A 15,104-nucleotide genomic window follows, 5' to 3' on the forward strand; every position below is an offset into this window, starting at 1 on the left:
TGCGATTAAAAAATATATTTTTATTCTCATTTCTTTGCAAAGATGAACAAAAAGAACATCAGCAGAATATTATTTAGCTGTTTTGGAGAACGTTTGAATGCTCTCAATGAACAGCTGCTATCGCCTGGTCTACAGCACAATGGAACGCTTAAGAGAGAGATCATCCTTTCAGATGAATACAGGATGACAAAGAACATGCCTGAAACCTGCCTCCTAACTATTTGATACACACACACACACACACACACACACCAGTCCATCCTTTCATTTCTGCTTCCACTAGTTACATTAAACACACATCTGCATATTCATTTGGTGTTACCAAATTGTGTGTGCGTGTGTAATGTGGGCACCAAACGGCAATGGAAGCTACTTCATTTCCGGTCGGTGCTCCCCGCGGACTATGTGCGACGAGAACTCGTAGCGGTCTCGACTGCGATGACCACACACGTTGCACTCAAGCGGGTCGCGGAAGCCGTGGCAGCCCATGTGGATCGTGAACATGACGTAGTCAAGAAAGATCACCTTGCAGTGGCTGCAGGAGTACAAGGCCCCGGGCATCCCCCCGGCTTCTCCGTCAGCTCGCACCATCTGCAAAGCTTCCAGGGGTGACAAGGAAATGGGCTGAGAATGTGGCATCCCGTTCTGATGGTTCATCCCACCCAGCAAGTGGCCCAAGCTATACATGATTGGAGATCCCTGGGAGCCATCAGGGTTGAACGCATCCATGCTAAGAGGTTGCTGGGGGGGGTGCGCGAGACCTGGCAAGGGCATGATCATCTTGTGGCCGTTGGTGAGGCCAAGAGGACTGATGTCGTTGCGGTTTAACAGAACAGGGTACGGTCTTTGGGAGTGAGCCGGGTCACCGTCCGGGCCCGAACGCATTAACGGCTGCTGGCCGTGCACGTCACGCCCTGGGCAGCCTAACGGAGGGTCCTGCTGGTGAACTGAGTTCCTGTTCAAGCTCAGGTCCAGACAGACACCATTATCACCTAGATCAGTGCCACAAAAAGAAAGCATGCTCAAGTCAAGGAGGGGGAGGCATATATTTCATCGTTGGACCAAAGAAGTACACGCTGAAAGCAGCGCTGCAAGCAGAGGTTTCTAAAAAAAAATGTATATGTACAAAAAACAAGCAGAAATCCTTGAGGGTCCACTAGAGGATTGAGCAGACGGGAAAAATACCCAGCGACGGTCGAACAAAAAAAAAAAAAGAACCTCCCACAGAAAGTAAAGCTCACTAGGTTCAAAGGTCAAAAGATTTAAGAATCCAGAGGAAGCATTTGTGCTTGGAGCCAAAAAGAGAGGATAAGAGAGCTGATAGGAAGCAGATGACTCAGACAAAGAACCTCAATTGCAGCTGTGCCACAGACACACAGGCACCTGCTCACGTTTCTCGCCTTCCGCCTTTTTCTCTGCCTGCGGTGGAAGTCATTACTTCGCTTAGTTATCATATTGAAAGAGATCGCTTCATTTGTCAACCCGATCAAGACATTTGGAGGCGTTGCGCTCATATACTTTCATGCATGCAGGCACTTTTAGACTCAATTGTGAAAGTACAACCGGTGTTTTGTGTTACAAAGGAGAACAAGCAACTAAAAATGGTTGCGTGTGCGTATAAACAAGCAAACGTTTCAAGTGTGCCATTTACTGAAATTCTGATCATTTTATGTTCATGAATGAATGTTCTTGACAACGCATGAATGAAATTGTTTCTATTGCACTCCTCTGTGGATGGTTACCGGTACCTACCTAGATGACACTGGCGGTGCTGAAAATTGAGGGTGGCCGATACAACTCTGTGGGGCTCCTGACAAGACATGGAGGCCGGCGATAGACGAACAAGTAGCTCAGACCAAAAAAAAAAAAAGGAGTAAAAGCTCACTCAAAACTACACTCTATGGACAAAGTACTTGGCATTTACACCTATAGGAAGAAAAAAAATCAAAGAAAACATGTTGAGATGGACGGTCAAGCTGATACTGGCCTTTCCCCAAACATGTCTTGATCATTAAAATTCAGGTCCATTAATGTGGCCTAGTCCAACCTTTGATATATTTAACAATTGGCTCGACAGGTGTAGCGCAATACGCATGTCCATAATAGCGTAGCATCAAATCACATGGAAAAGCACAAATATTATACATTACGGTACATTTTGAAAAGAGTGCTTCAGAGTGAAGCTTAAAGTGTTGAATCCAGCAAGCGAGTAGAAATGAATGGAAATGTGCAATTATGCTGGCAGTCTTATCAATTAAAAAAGTCAGTCGCTGCAAAATTGTCACTGCGAAGGGGGCACCTACCTGTGAACTTCTGCGGCATGGAGCTCTTGCGTTTGGCTACATTTGTGGCGAGCCTGTCGAGTAGGAGAGCACGCTCGGTGCCCATCTGACTCCTTGATAGGTGACTGTCGTCTGCTTCACACAATGAGAGCAAGAGAAAAAGATGAAGAACTAAAGAAGGAAATGAATAAAGTGGTCTTCAAATACAAATAATGAAGCGGATATCGACTTTCCTCCTCGCCGTGGATGCAAAAATGGAGTGAATCACACCTCGGCAGCTTGAGGCAAAGGAAGTACAAGATATTGATATAAGATCAAATCTTCCTTTGACCTCACTTCCTGGTGCGTTTGTGCTTTACCAGTGCAGGATGAGGATGTACCTCCTCACCACTAACACACCACTAGTCGTAAACGTGTGACATTTGGTGACCACATAGGCACAAAAACGTGCGTGTGTGTGTGTGTGTGTGTGTGTGTTCTATTCGAATGCAAAGGCGTTTTGTTGCGTTTGCGTGAGCTGGATGAAACATGTGCCCTACATCACTGGCTCCCCTGTGCTGCAGCAGGGAGGGGAAGTGGTCTGTTTAGCAGAAGGCCACCACACCACAGCATACATAACCTATTTGGCTGGAATGAAGGGCTAGCGGCTATCAAACTCAAATCATTTACCAGCCTGTAAAAGCAAGAGATATACCGCATAATCGATAGCAGCTTGATGCTTTGTGCAATTACCACGTGAGTCGGCGTACAATGACGCAAAGTAGATTGGGATGGAGGAGAGTGCCCACCGAGACGGACGATAAACGCACGCTCGCTTCTCACCTTTCTCAGCACGTGCTTTGCCGTGAACGTACACATGGCACCTCTCTCTGTGCTCCTCGAGGGAGCTGCGCTGCTTGTAACTGCGACTGCAGAGGTTGCACTTGAAGGGCTTCTCGACTGTGGGCAGGACATTTCAACTCAAAGATGAGATGTTTTTTTTTTTTTAATTTTGTAAAATAAACAGCACAGAACAGGACAAGCGCTACAGAAAACGGACAGATGAACAACAAAGAGATCATTTAAGATCATTTGGCAACATTTTGTGTGCAGTATACCAGAAGGTGAATCAGATGAACTGAAAGTGATACTTTTCAGAGGTGAATGAGTTAGAAGTCATGTGTGATGTGTGTAATCATGCAGAGCGGGTTCTTACTGGAAAAGCTGTGCAGCCGCAGCAGAAATTGCAGCGTGCGGTTTTAAGACAGGACACAGGTGCATACAGTATCAGTGCAATTGAGTGTGTATGTGGCTGGCTGGTACCAGAGTGGGTGCGCAGGTGCCCGCTCAAGGCGTCGCGTCGGCGGCAGGCATAGCTGCACATGGGACATTTGAAAGGCTTCTCCCCAGAGTGGAGTTTGATGTGGCGAAGCAGATTTCCTTTCTGGGTAAAGGAAGCTCCGCACTGAGCACAGTGGAATGGTCGCTCACCTGCGACGGATAAAAACATTTCCCCACAAATTATCTTAAGAGTTTTTATGTATTTTTATTTTTTAACCCGTGCAAGAATTTAAATGACTGTGCACCGCTGTAGAATAGCACACTGATAATTTGTAAAACATACTTTAGTGAAGTCTTCTGTTATTTTTTACTAAGTGAACTTCTTCCAAGTCTTAAGTCTTCCTTTTATGACTGAAGTGACTTGCAAAAACCCTATCAAGAACCCACCATCTTTGAAAAGGGAACAAAGCACCATCCACAGTCACTGTCACAAACTGTTGGCTCACATGACTGAAAAAAAAAATCTATAAATATACAAGAACAGCAAATAATTACCACAGTTCTCAGAGTGAAGCTGAGAGACAAAGTTATCGTGGTCCGACCGAAAGCTGTCTGACAAAAACGGGAAAAATCTGCAACAAAAGTTGCAAGTTATACGATCCACATGCATAGTCTAGGTGGCAAGTATCAGAAACGGTCCCAAAGAGCTTTCCGTGTAAGCACGAAACTTTCAAACTTCTGAAACAAATGGTGGCAAAAGCCTACAAGAACATCTGAGCCGACTGACATTTACCACAAGTTTGAATGTGATGGGTTGATTTAAAAAAAAACAGCCACATCGCCTCAGTTGTTTAGTTTTACTTTCCCTCTCAAAAGGATTTTTTTTAAATTTGAGTTGTGCAGGTGATACATCACATTAATGATGGGATTTTTGGGGGGATATTTATATACCACACAAGCCCTGCATTTGAATAGGGGTGTGTGGACTTTTGACATCCACTCAACATGGCTGATCACCCACCCCAGTGTGCAATACCCATAAATCGCCACTAGGTGACCACAACGGCAACACACCCTTTCCTGTTTGTGCTCCATTTGTCTGTCAGGCATCCTCAAAGGTTAAATAGTTTCATTTTATTCAAGTTCAACACAGAGGATAGCATCTCATTTTACTCTTAGGACATTTCTGAATGTTAAAATGTTTCTTAAAATGTAGGATGGACACGTAAAAAAAGACCAGAGAGATGGCAACTCGCAATTCACTTAACTTTCTCTATAACCAATTCATTTTTTTTTCAATGGTGACAATTTGAAAGTCAACCAGTATCATGAAACTGTTTGATAATAGTATTTTAGCAATATATTTACATTTAGTAGCCAATGGCTCGATCAGGCATAATCATGAGTTAGTTCATGTGGTCTTGAGAGCACGTTCATGGCTGAAGATTCTTCTCTGATGGGATGTAAAATAAGCGTGTTTTTTTTTCACCCGTTCAAACAAAGGTTTACTGCAAAGCACCCACCTTGCGCAAAACACTATCTACTGAAGGTGTCAACCGAGGGCTGATTGCGCAACGGTTGCTGCGTGATGTGAGGTGTTGATTGGGTTCCTGTGCTTACCCGTGTGGCTGCGTTTGTGCACGAGCAGTACGTTGATGCTGACGCAGGACAAGCCGCAGATGTCACAGTTAAGCTTCCCCATTGCCTGCATGTGGGGAGTCATGTAAGTTCTCTCTGATGTGGCCTCCGCCGAGGCCTCCTGCAGAGCGGCACCGTTGTAAAGCGAATAGTCCACCAGCGACAAGTCCTCCGGCTCGGCCGCAGAATCTCTCTCTTCATCGTTGTCATCGTCGTCCTCCGTCCTGTCACCGTCGTATCCGTCCTCCATTCCTTCTTCAGTGATACTCTCTTTTTCCTCCATTGCTTTTTCTTTCTCTGCCTCCAGATATGGCTCATTTTTTCCAATCTCTTCAGCCTCCACCTTAATCATGCCTAAGTAAAGATAAAAGTAAGGAAGGGCACAATGAATATATAATCTATAACATTTGAGGTTATATTTACTCCATATGACTTAATTATTTGCAATAAAATGTTCGAAGTGCCTTCACTGGCATTCGGATTAATATTAGATTAAGATTTTGTTGGGGGGTTTGACTTCCCATTTAATGAAATGAGAGTTGAAAAATGTACATTTACAGTTTTCACTTTAGTAAAAAAAAAAAAAAAAAAAGCACGTCTCTATACATAAAGAAAGAACTCGGGCAGATCACAACAAGTCAGAAGATGTGTGTTGAAGATTAGGGGAAGGCATCTTCTGTGAATACACATAAACTAGAACCAGGATAGGTGAAAAATGCTGCAGGGAATTCCATTCCTTGCGGGTATTTTCCTTTTTTTTTCCAGATGAAAGATTGAAACCAGCTAGCAAAGTCCTTCCTTAATTCAAACCATTCTTTATGCTGAAACACTGACATGTCCTCCGGGCTCATTTGCATGACCCCTCTTTGAGAACTTGCGTGTCAACCAACCACCAGTGAATTCAGGTCCATCCAAAAACCACACTGTGGTCTCGACAGCGACAGGCAATGAGCTGACAAGCGGCCCCTCGCACTGTGGGAAATGTTCAGAGGTGCAATGGAAACTTTGCACATGCAGACACCTGATATCGAGCGCTTGCGTGAAGCACAAGAAATCACACGTATGATGGCGAAGTAATGCAGAGCAGCTCTTTAAAGAGTCTCGTCGGACTCAAGCGGAGCAGGCAGAAGAAACATCACGTTAATTAAATAACATTTAAATAAATGGAGGTATAAAAACATTTACACAATTATAATTATGCATTTGGACACGGCAAATGATTGGAACTAAAATCTGAAGTGGAGCCTTTCAGCATTCATTTATCATTCTCACTGAAGAATCTAAGACAGAATGGAGGGGTTTGTGTGTCCCATTGAGTCTAGAAGCTACGGGAACTTGTCAAGGTATTATGCCCCCAGCAAGGTCACCCACGGCTAATAAGTCCGAGGTGAGAGTCCAGACGGAACACAGCTCCATGACGGACGCTATACTTGGACACAATTTTCACCTCGCCTGGCTGCGGGTCACCAGGGCCCCGCCTCTAGAGACATTCCTGGAGGTGGGGCTCGATAGCAAGCGCCTGGTGGACAGGCCTGCACCCGTGTGGTGCTCCAGCTCGAAGAGGCAACGTGAGTTAGCCTTCCCATGGGGTCACCACCTGTGGGAGGGGCTAACGGGGTGTGTAGCGAACTGGGTGGCTGCCGTCAGTAGTCAACTGGCTCGAGGGACGTGGAATGTTACCTCTCTGGCAAGGAAGGTTGAGAGGTGCCGACTAGAAAGAGTCGGGCAAACCTCTGCACACGGCTTCGGTTCTGGCACCAGTCCTCGACTGAGGGGTTGGACTCCATTCCACTCTGGATTTGGCCACGGTGAGCTGCGCCGAGCAGGTGTGCGCATATCGTCCTCAGCAAATAGCTGGATGGGAGCTCACTCTCATTTGCGAGTCTCGAATGGTCACATTCACTTGAATGGCCCCGGCGATTTTGCAAATTCATCCGCAGGCAGGGATGGGGTGGCCATCGGGAATTTGGTGAAAATATGTGAATTTGCACGAACGGCCGGCGTGTTTCCGGGCTGAACATCAACAGAATGGGGATAAAACATCAACAGAATTCTTGATGCTCTGGAGACAAAATGTACAATCAAGCGATTGAAATAAAAAATTGCTTCTATAAAATGAGCCATGGCCTTGAAACAATTAGAAAATGCAAGAATTGAGAGCCAACATTCCAGATCATACCAAATCATGAACCAAACACCAAACTCAAGGTGATGGTACGACATGGGCACGTGTGGCTGCTAGTGAAGCAAAGAATATGCAGACACCGTTAAGGACTGTAACCTAACTGAAAAAATATTAGCTGGCATAGCTCACCTTTGATGCACTGCCTTTCATTCTCTGTGAAAGAGACATCCCTTTCTTCCTCCTCCAGTGGCTTCACATTTGCATCAGCAGTGAAATTGTCTAAGAAACAAGCACGAGATCTTAAAAAAGCTTTGCTGTAATTTCTTGCATTCAAATAATAATACCAGGATATATGTATATGATGAATCAAATTGCTTAGTATGTAATTACAATTGACAAGTCCCATTAGTGATTATCTTCCATAAATATAAAATATCACGTATGGTAGCAGGATTATGACGGTACCGTTGAGAAGTTACAAGACACTCACCAGTCCTACTTCCTAATCCAGGATTCTTGTCCATGTTCATGATGGGAAAAAAAGTTGTTCTGTAAAAAGGAGGGTATTTGTTAAACAAGCGACAGAAAGGTGTCAAGAAAGCATGAAAAGTGGTTTATTTTAAGCATAACCAGAAGGCTACAAGTTCACGGTTGATTGCCCGACCTTGTCATTACATTTAGCCTGATGTGAGCGACGTTCGCTGCACGTGGATTTCCTGCCATGTTTGCGCAAGTGTAAAAGAACGTTCCACACCAAGACACCAACATTTGCAAAAACAATTCGTTATTGCAGCCGAAATTTCAACTCATTTTTACAGAGTAAATTTAATCTGGATTAGATTTATGACCATGATTAAAGCCAGACTCTCAAAAGAAACACTTTGGATGTGAGTGAGATAACATCAAAGTACACGCAAAAAAGAAACCAAAGGCTCAGATGCATGGTGACATTTTAAAATGTATTCACATTTTTTGGTATAATCAGCCAAAATATTTAACGGTTAATCACTTTTTTTTTTTTTTTGAAACATTGATTCATTTAATTAAATTCATTAAGAAATAAACGTAGCTGCTTACCTGCTTTGTGCTTTGCACTTGAAGAAGTTCTGCTCACTCAGTGGAAGATTTCATGTTCGTTTAGTTTCTGTGAAAAAGGAAAATAAGCAAAATCACTCAGAAGGCTTTTGGGGAGCTCGCTTAAAGGAACAGACCTCATTTCAAAAAAGGTGGGGCAACAAAGAGGATGCAAATTATAAATGCACCAGCAATCACTCTTGAGAGGAGCATGTGAACTTTTTTATCATTCGAATAAGCACATTTGAAGCTATATATTTATGCCTGATGAACAAAATAATCGATACTGGCAATGATATCAAATGTATCTGATGTGATGATATCAGATCTATTCAAGGAACTACTACGCCATCTTGTGGCTAAAAGAAACTCACAAACCTCACAAACTGCATCCAAATATTCCAATTGGGTAAACATTTCACATTTGAGAGAAGCAGTCATTATTATTACGCAGAAAACAAAACAATGGAATACACTTTTGCGGGATGCATTCAAGATGAAAGCATATTCGGCTCAATGACAAGAAATATTTAGAAATGAACGGCAGGCAAAATATTTATCATCTGAACTAAGCAAGTGCACATGCAGTGCCTGTCGCATCCGAATGAAGAAAACAGCGCGAAGCACCCACCTGAGTTGTAAGGCTTGGCGGCCACCCATGGGCCACCTTGGCAACCGGCCACCCGCCTGAAGACAAAAAAGCATACACACAAAGGCGGTACAATACATGCAAGGTTTCCATGGTAAAAAGGAGGCAATGGAACAAGGTTGGAGAGGGGGGGGGGCGCCGGGAACGATGCAGATTATTAAAATCTTGCTCAAAGCCTTGAAGAGATGGTTGAAGGACGAAGAAGAAACTGAAATTGAGGTGCAGAATCAGTAATAAGCTGTTCGTCAGTGTTTCAGTAAATCTTACTCTGCACTCCCTTGGGTGTGGTGTGAGGAGGGGTTGCACTGTCCATTTCCCTTTCTTTGCTGCCTACTTCGCAACATAGCACGAGACCACAAATGGGAACATGTGGTCCGGCGGCATGGCAAAGCAAACAAACGTCTTGCTGTTGTCATGGTCTCACAGGTAAACGAGGGGTCGGTGCAACTTGTTTGTTCTGGCTCCGAAACATTTGAAGGTCACCAGAGTCGCATTTGCAAAGCAAGCGGGGTCGAATGCTGCCATTTCCTTCTTTGTGCAGTCAAGGTTGGGAGAAGAAACAAGGGAGAGGGAGTAAGATTGTGTTTGTGAGTTGGAGAGAGAGAGAGAGAGAGAGAGAGAGAGGGCGAGAGCTTTAGTCTGGCTTTTCTCTGCTGAGCCTTTCAGCTTCTCTCTCACTGTAAAAAGAGGCGTGTCCATAGACCAGTATAAAGTCCAAAGAGAGCCACTCAAGTTGAGCCATTCTCAGGCGCCAGTCCTTCGCACTGCACACCAACAAGACGAGCGACTGCGCTTGTTATTGCAAAACATTGCCGTTTCGATCATTTTGCAGCCGGACACTCGTAGACCTGATTTTTTGGGTATTTCGGCAGAACGTGACAAGACTCCGGACTTGACGAACGGGGCTCACCTACACACGCTGGTTTGAACGCAACAAAACCAAGTTCTTCTCATCACTCCGTCCCGCCAGCTGCGCCGATCAAGAGCAAGCTTCTATTTCAATGCTGTTCCGTTGAATCGGTGGGACAGAGAAGCATTACAGACGAGGCATTGTGTCCCTCGCCGCAAAATATCAAAGAGCATCCCGGACAAAGAGTTTCTCTCAACTCCAATCTGCTGTTTTGAATTAGAAAAGTGACCCGAAGCTGAACACCACTCAGGAACGGGAGGTGACCGGCGTAGGCAGCCATGGTGCGTGAGGCCGGTGTGGCGCCGGCTCCATCCTACTGGGGCCTGTGGGCTTTTGCCACTTTGACGCTAGTGGCACCGTGCTTGTCCGAGCAGGCCATCCGCTGCCCCGTGTGTTCTGAGGAGAGGCTAGCCAGCTGTCAACTGCCGGAAAACTGCGAGGAGACGGTGCGCGAGCCCGGCTGCGGCTGCTGCCCCACGTGCGCCCTCTCGAAAGGGGCACACTGTGGCGTCTACTCGCCGCGATGTGGTGCCGGCCTGCGCTGCTACCCGCCGCAGGGTATTGAGAGACCGCTGCACTCGCTCATGCACGGCCAGGGGGTGTGCACCGATGAGAGGGAGGTGGAGGAGAACTCAGGTGAGCGTCTTCACCGCTTATCTTTTCCTTGATCTCAAGTCAGTCGCTAACAAGGAATGTGTGTGCCTGGCCTGGCACTTTGTGAGGTGACCTGGGAGGGGTTTGAGAAGTGTTGTTTTTAGCTACAGCGCACACAGCAGCTCCTTCTGCACGGCCTGTTGGGGGCATACGCACAGTTCCCCCGTTGTCTCGCCGTCACTTGCTGCGAAAGGGGCCCAAAGCCGAGTTCTGTGGCGTGCTGGAGACAGCGTGCGGCCCGTGTGACCTTTTGACCTACAAGTTATATATAATTTTTTTCAAACTGCCATTGACGTGCATAGAAGTCAAAGAGCACATTCATTTTACCGGGGCTGGCAGTCAATGAGTTTGAATGTCTTAGATCCTGCGATTGTGCAGGCGGTGAAAAGCATTGTGGCGCTTGTGGGAATGTGAGCGTCTACGCCGGTGTGTGTGGTGTGTGCGAGGAGGCAATAAAAGCTGCCCTATCACAAGACAGTAATGGAGTGCGGCCAGTCTGCGGCGAAAAGAGCTCTCTGCAACCTGAACGGCTCTCCTCGATGTCTTGATCGCACACCTCTGGACGGAGTTTATATTCTCGTCTTTCTTGTTGTCCTCCTGCATGCACTGAGGTCTGTTTTTACTTCAACAAGGCGGGGATGCCTTATCTGCATATCCCTTTTCCAGTGCAGTGGACTTTACCTTCTCCCGACTGATGTAATAGTATCAACTCTTCTTCTATTCTAAACAAATAGAGTGGACTTGACTGGCGTTATTCTGCATTGAGGTGTCACGGGACGCGGTTCTTTTATTTGATCCAATCTATCCGCATACTGGTCCCGCGTTGCTTGAATAAACTGGTAACTGCACGGGCTTTTCGGCTCCAGCCAGAACAACAAAGACTTGGATCAGTCATTAGAAAACTCCCAGGACACTCATCTCCAGTGCAGCATCTGTTTCCACTGCCCCCCCTCCGCCCCCCCCATAGCCCTAACAAGCCTTCGACTGCATCGCCCACCGCGTCCAGCTCCTGCAGGAGGATGAGCTCATCAGCACTCATTCTGCCAGAGCTGAAACGAGAGCCTTCTGCTCTCCGCGCAGGGCCAGCATAGGTTAGGCCAGCACATAGCGTGACTAAATGGAATCAGAAAGACGAGGAAAGCTGTTCAGAGCGTGATAAAAACAAGAGGAGGGCTGTCCGAGCACTGACCAGCTTCGGAGTTCCTACAGCACCGACTTCAACTGAAAATTGCACACGGGGGGGTTTCAACTTGTTGTTAAAGGCCAAGGGGTTTGTTTGCGAAGTTCAAAAGTCTTTTTGATGTTCTGAAATCTGACCGCTGAGTTCTGTTTGGCTCTACGCTTCTTATTTCCCTCGGGATCATAACAAAGTGGGGGCGATGTGCCCGATACACAGTAAATCGATTCTTCTGGGCAGCAACTCAGAATGATTGATATCTTCATAGCAGAGTAGAGCCAGTTAAAAATGAGAAAGGCGAAAAGAAATGCGAGTCAGAAGTAATAACAACAATATTAATAATAATTGAGCACGAGAGAAAGGTGCAAAGAAAGTCGACATGTTTGACACTGCCTCACTCTTTGCACAGAGAACAGTGACCACCCGGGATGAAAATAGAAGCGGGTTTTTAAAAATCCAAGAAGGAATCTGTCTGCGATCCTAAGAGGAGCTTTAAGGCAGATTTAGTGATAACGTCGCCTTCTTTGAAAGCCTGCGTATCCCAAAACTCAGAATAAGTCATTGTGTGTGTGTTGGCATCTGGTCCGACATTCCTATCAAGTCTTCACCGGTACAACACGCAAATTTTTCCTTTTGGGAAAACCAAAACAATAATATTTACAAATGGATATGATGGATGTAAAAAGCCACCCCCGCCTCATCCCACTGAGGGGATATCGTTTGCGAGCACGTTCACGTCAGGGTTCGTTTAAGGTCGCAAACGTTTGCCATTCAGACGGTTGGCAACAGTTTTAATGCTTTTACAACATTTTTGAACATGCTCAAAATTTCCCTGAGGCAAGAAAAGTAGAGGCGAACGTCTGGAGAACGTTTGGCAAAAGTTTGCGACTTTGAAAGAAACCTGACAAGAACATAACATTCGCCCGTCAATGGCTTCTCGAAATGCTTGAACTGTTCAGGAAAAAAAGTGTACAAGAGCTTAAGTGAAGGTCCGTGAAGACTCAGCCCTGGAATTTCTCTTAAACCATCAGACATTTACTAAAAGTCTTGCTAAACAAGTCTATTCACTTGATATTAATTGGGCATTTCATAGACGCCTCTCAAGACGTACTTTAGTGTTGCGTGTTTGCTTACTCGGAGTGCTGCAGTGCATTTGGACAGCTGTGGCTCTCGTGCAGGAGTAAATATGATCGGCTACTTGCTGTCCGTTTGTGAACAGGGACCCCTCGTAGTGCTGCAGCTAAGAGATCCACAAACAATCCAACATTGACCTTTCTGCAACAATGTGAAGAGCCGGGAGATTATTAGCTTGCACCGAAAATAATGCAGGGAAAAGACAATCATTACAACTCAAATAAAATTTGACAACAATTCAAGTGTAAAAAAAAATTATTATATATATACTGCTGGAGTGTGGTGCTTGTGGGCAGAAATAATTAAATAATTAAATAATCCATAATAAAAAGTTTTGAGAATTGTTTTTAAAGACGATTCTGTTTAAATCGTATTCAATGAATGAAGAAAGCTATTAGAAGAGTCTTTGGATTAAAATCGACTTCATATTCGGTGATTTTACATTAATTAAGATTGTATTGTATTATCCAAGTAAATATCTGTCACACGTGTCACAAAAAATTGTACCGTAGTTGAAAAATGTGATTACATGCAATTAATAATGGAATTTCTTTGCAATCAAATGGTTGAAAAAAATGTAATCACTTGACAGCGCGCATATATATATATATATATATTTGGATTTCACTGATTGCCATGAAAATTTTCATTTGGAATATCGGAATCGCGAGGCTACTGAATTGCTTTTCATGACTGGCACAGAACAGCCATTAAAGATGAATTCATCTTTTTTCTGTGATCAATGCTCATTTTATTTTTATAATCTTCGAAAGACTTTTGAAGTTCAAAAGAATGTCTTACAACGATGACATGTGCCTTGCTCAAATCTTTTCAGATGTACTTGCTTCGTGTGGATAAAATCAACAAGCTATCAAACAATCCCTCCCTGCCCTGCTCGCGGTGGAGTCCTGATTTCTAAACGTGGTATACACCTGGAGATGTGTTTTGGCGTTAGCGGGAACATTGGGAAGTGGTTAGAACAGCATGTGGCAATGTAGCACTTTGCAGCAGTTTCTTTTTTTTTTTTCTCCTGACTGTTGCTATACTATTCTGTTTTGGCTGGAGCAAATTAAGAGAACTGCCTGCCTTCATTGCCCTTTTATAGCACACAGTAATTTGATGAAATAGAGTTGTAATAATTGCGTTTGACTTAGTCCATGCAGGTTATGTTGAGAGCGGATTTGTGTTTGATGTTGACGATGAAAAGGGCGTTCCCGTTTTCTTGAGGAACGTCGGGGTGGCTTTTGAACGCTCTGCCTCATAATTAACAACAACAACATAGGACCATAGCTTGCACTCAATAACCCGCATACATGCAACATGTAATTATTCATTCTTATCCTTCCGTGAGAATTATAACTGAGGTTTTTTTTTCTTTTTACGCCAAACTCTTCTTAACTTGATGAGTCTTGTATCTTTATGTGGACTGTAAACCCGTCTAATAAGTTATGTATTATCCATCAATGGCTTGTTTTTTCAAAGGATTTTGACTGCTTTTATTTGGTGTTAAAAAAAAGTATTTACGAGTTGCAGCTCCCAATTTACATAACCCTCCAATTTTCAAACCTGCAAAAATAATTGTTGAATATTTTCACATAAATGCAGTTGGTTTCAGACATACTCACAGTTCTGGAATGGGGCTCTTTGAAGATGAAACCAAGATTAAATTGGACCACACTGAAGGGAACATCTAAAAAAAAAGGCCAGTGAAAAAAAAGAAAGACTCGTGATCCAAGGCAAAGCACACCATATTTCAACCACGGCAGAGACAGGTCTAGTGCCCATTATAAATACATCCATTCAGGACATTCCGAGCTTCAAAAACGTGATAAATGTGGTGTTAAGATGATTTAAATGTGGAACCATGTTAAACAGGTCAATGATGGCGTAGCGGTTCACTGTCCTGACTTCTGTGCGGGTTCAGGTACCGCTCAGAATGGCTGACTGTCTTATAACTGTACGTGTCCTGTCATTGGGTGTAGTCTGCTTTTTTTTTTTTTCTGATGTCAGCTGGGATAGGCTCAGGCTCATCTGCGACCCTGCTATAGAAAATAGATGGAAAACCAAAGAAATAATAACGTGACTTAAGACAGGGAATGCCAATGCATGTTTGCAGTCATTAGATAATAAAAAACTCAATTCAACGGCTAACATTTCAAGTTGTTACAGTGCATAAAGGACAAAAACCTTAACAAGAATCG

The 15,104-nt window shown here is 44.4% G+C and overlaps 2 protein-coding genes across 8 annotated transcripts in view; one reads left to right on the forward strand and one right to left on the reverse strand.

Annotated features, from left to right (window-relative positions):
- The window catches only part of LOC148332787 (zinc finger protein Aiolos-like), a 26,205-nt gene continuing 11,101 nt past the window's right edge, over positions 1–15,104 (reverse strand). For 2 of the 6 annotated variants that reach the window (XM_088301738.1, XM_088301740.1), the window contains exons 3-13: positions 14,529–14,580; positions 12,904–13,009; positions 9,011–9,066; positions 8,383–8,449; positions 7,796–7,854; positions 7,495–7,584; positions 5,163–5,534; positions 3,585–3,752; positions 3,105–3,221; positions 2,304–2,417; positions 1–992 (exon numbers count right to left, since the gene is read on the reverse strand). In XM_088301738.1, the coding sequence (XP_088157864.1) occupies positions 370–992; positions 2,304–2,417; positions 3,105–3,221; positions 3,585–3,752; positions 5,163–5,534; positions 7,495–7,584; positions 7,796–7,835 (1,524 nt within the window). In that variant the 5' untranslated portion in view covers positions 7,836–7,854; positions 8,383–8,449; positions 9,011–9,066; positions 12,904–13,009; positions 14,529–14,580 and the 3' untranslated portion in view covers positions 1–369. Of the gene's footprint in view, positions 993–2,303; positions 2,418–3,104; positions 3,222–3,584; positions 3,753–5,162; positions 5,535–7,494; positions 7,585–7,795; positions 7,855–8,382; positions 8,582–9,010; positions 9,067–9,295; positions 9,772–12,903; positions 13,045–14,528; positions 14,581–15,104 lie in introns of those variants that run through there. The other 4 variants (XM_088301743.1, XM_088301739.1, XM_088301742.1 and 1 more) reach the window with 4 other exon arrangements.
- Positions 9,756–15,104, forward strand: part of LOC148332788 (insulin-like growth factor-binding protein 4) — a 12,808-nt gene continuing 7,459 nt past the window's right edge. Inside the window, exons 1-2 of one of the 2 annotated variants that reach the window (XM_088301747.1) lie at positions 9,756–10,048; positions 10,159–10,574. In XM_088301747.1, the coding sequence (XP_088157873.1) occupies positions 10,217–10,574 (358 nt within the window). In that variant the 5' untranslated portion in view covers positions 9,756–10,048; positions 10,159–10,216. Of the gene's footprint in view, positions 10,575–15,104 lie in introns of both variants that reach the window. The other variant, XM_088301746.1, reaches the window with a different exon arrangement.

This window comes from Idiotropiscis lumnitzeri, chromosome 8, assembly GCF_059441095.1.
Source record: "Idiotropiscis lumnitzeri isolate Australia: NSW breed Sydney's pygmy pipehorse chromosome 8, RoL_Ilum_1.0, whole genome shotgun sequence".
Lineage (NCBI taxonomy): Eukaryota > Metazoa > Chordata > Actinopteri > Syngnathiformes > Syngnathidae > Idiotropiscis > Idiotropiscis lumnitzeri.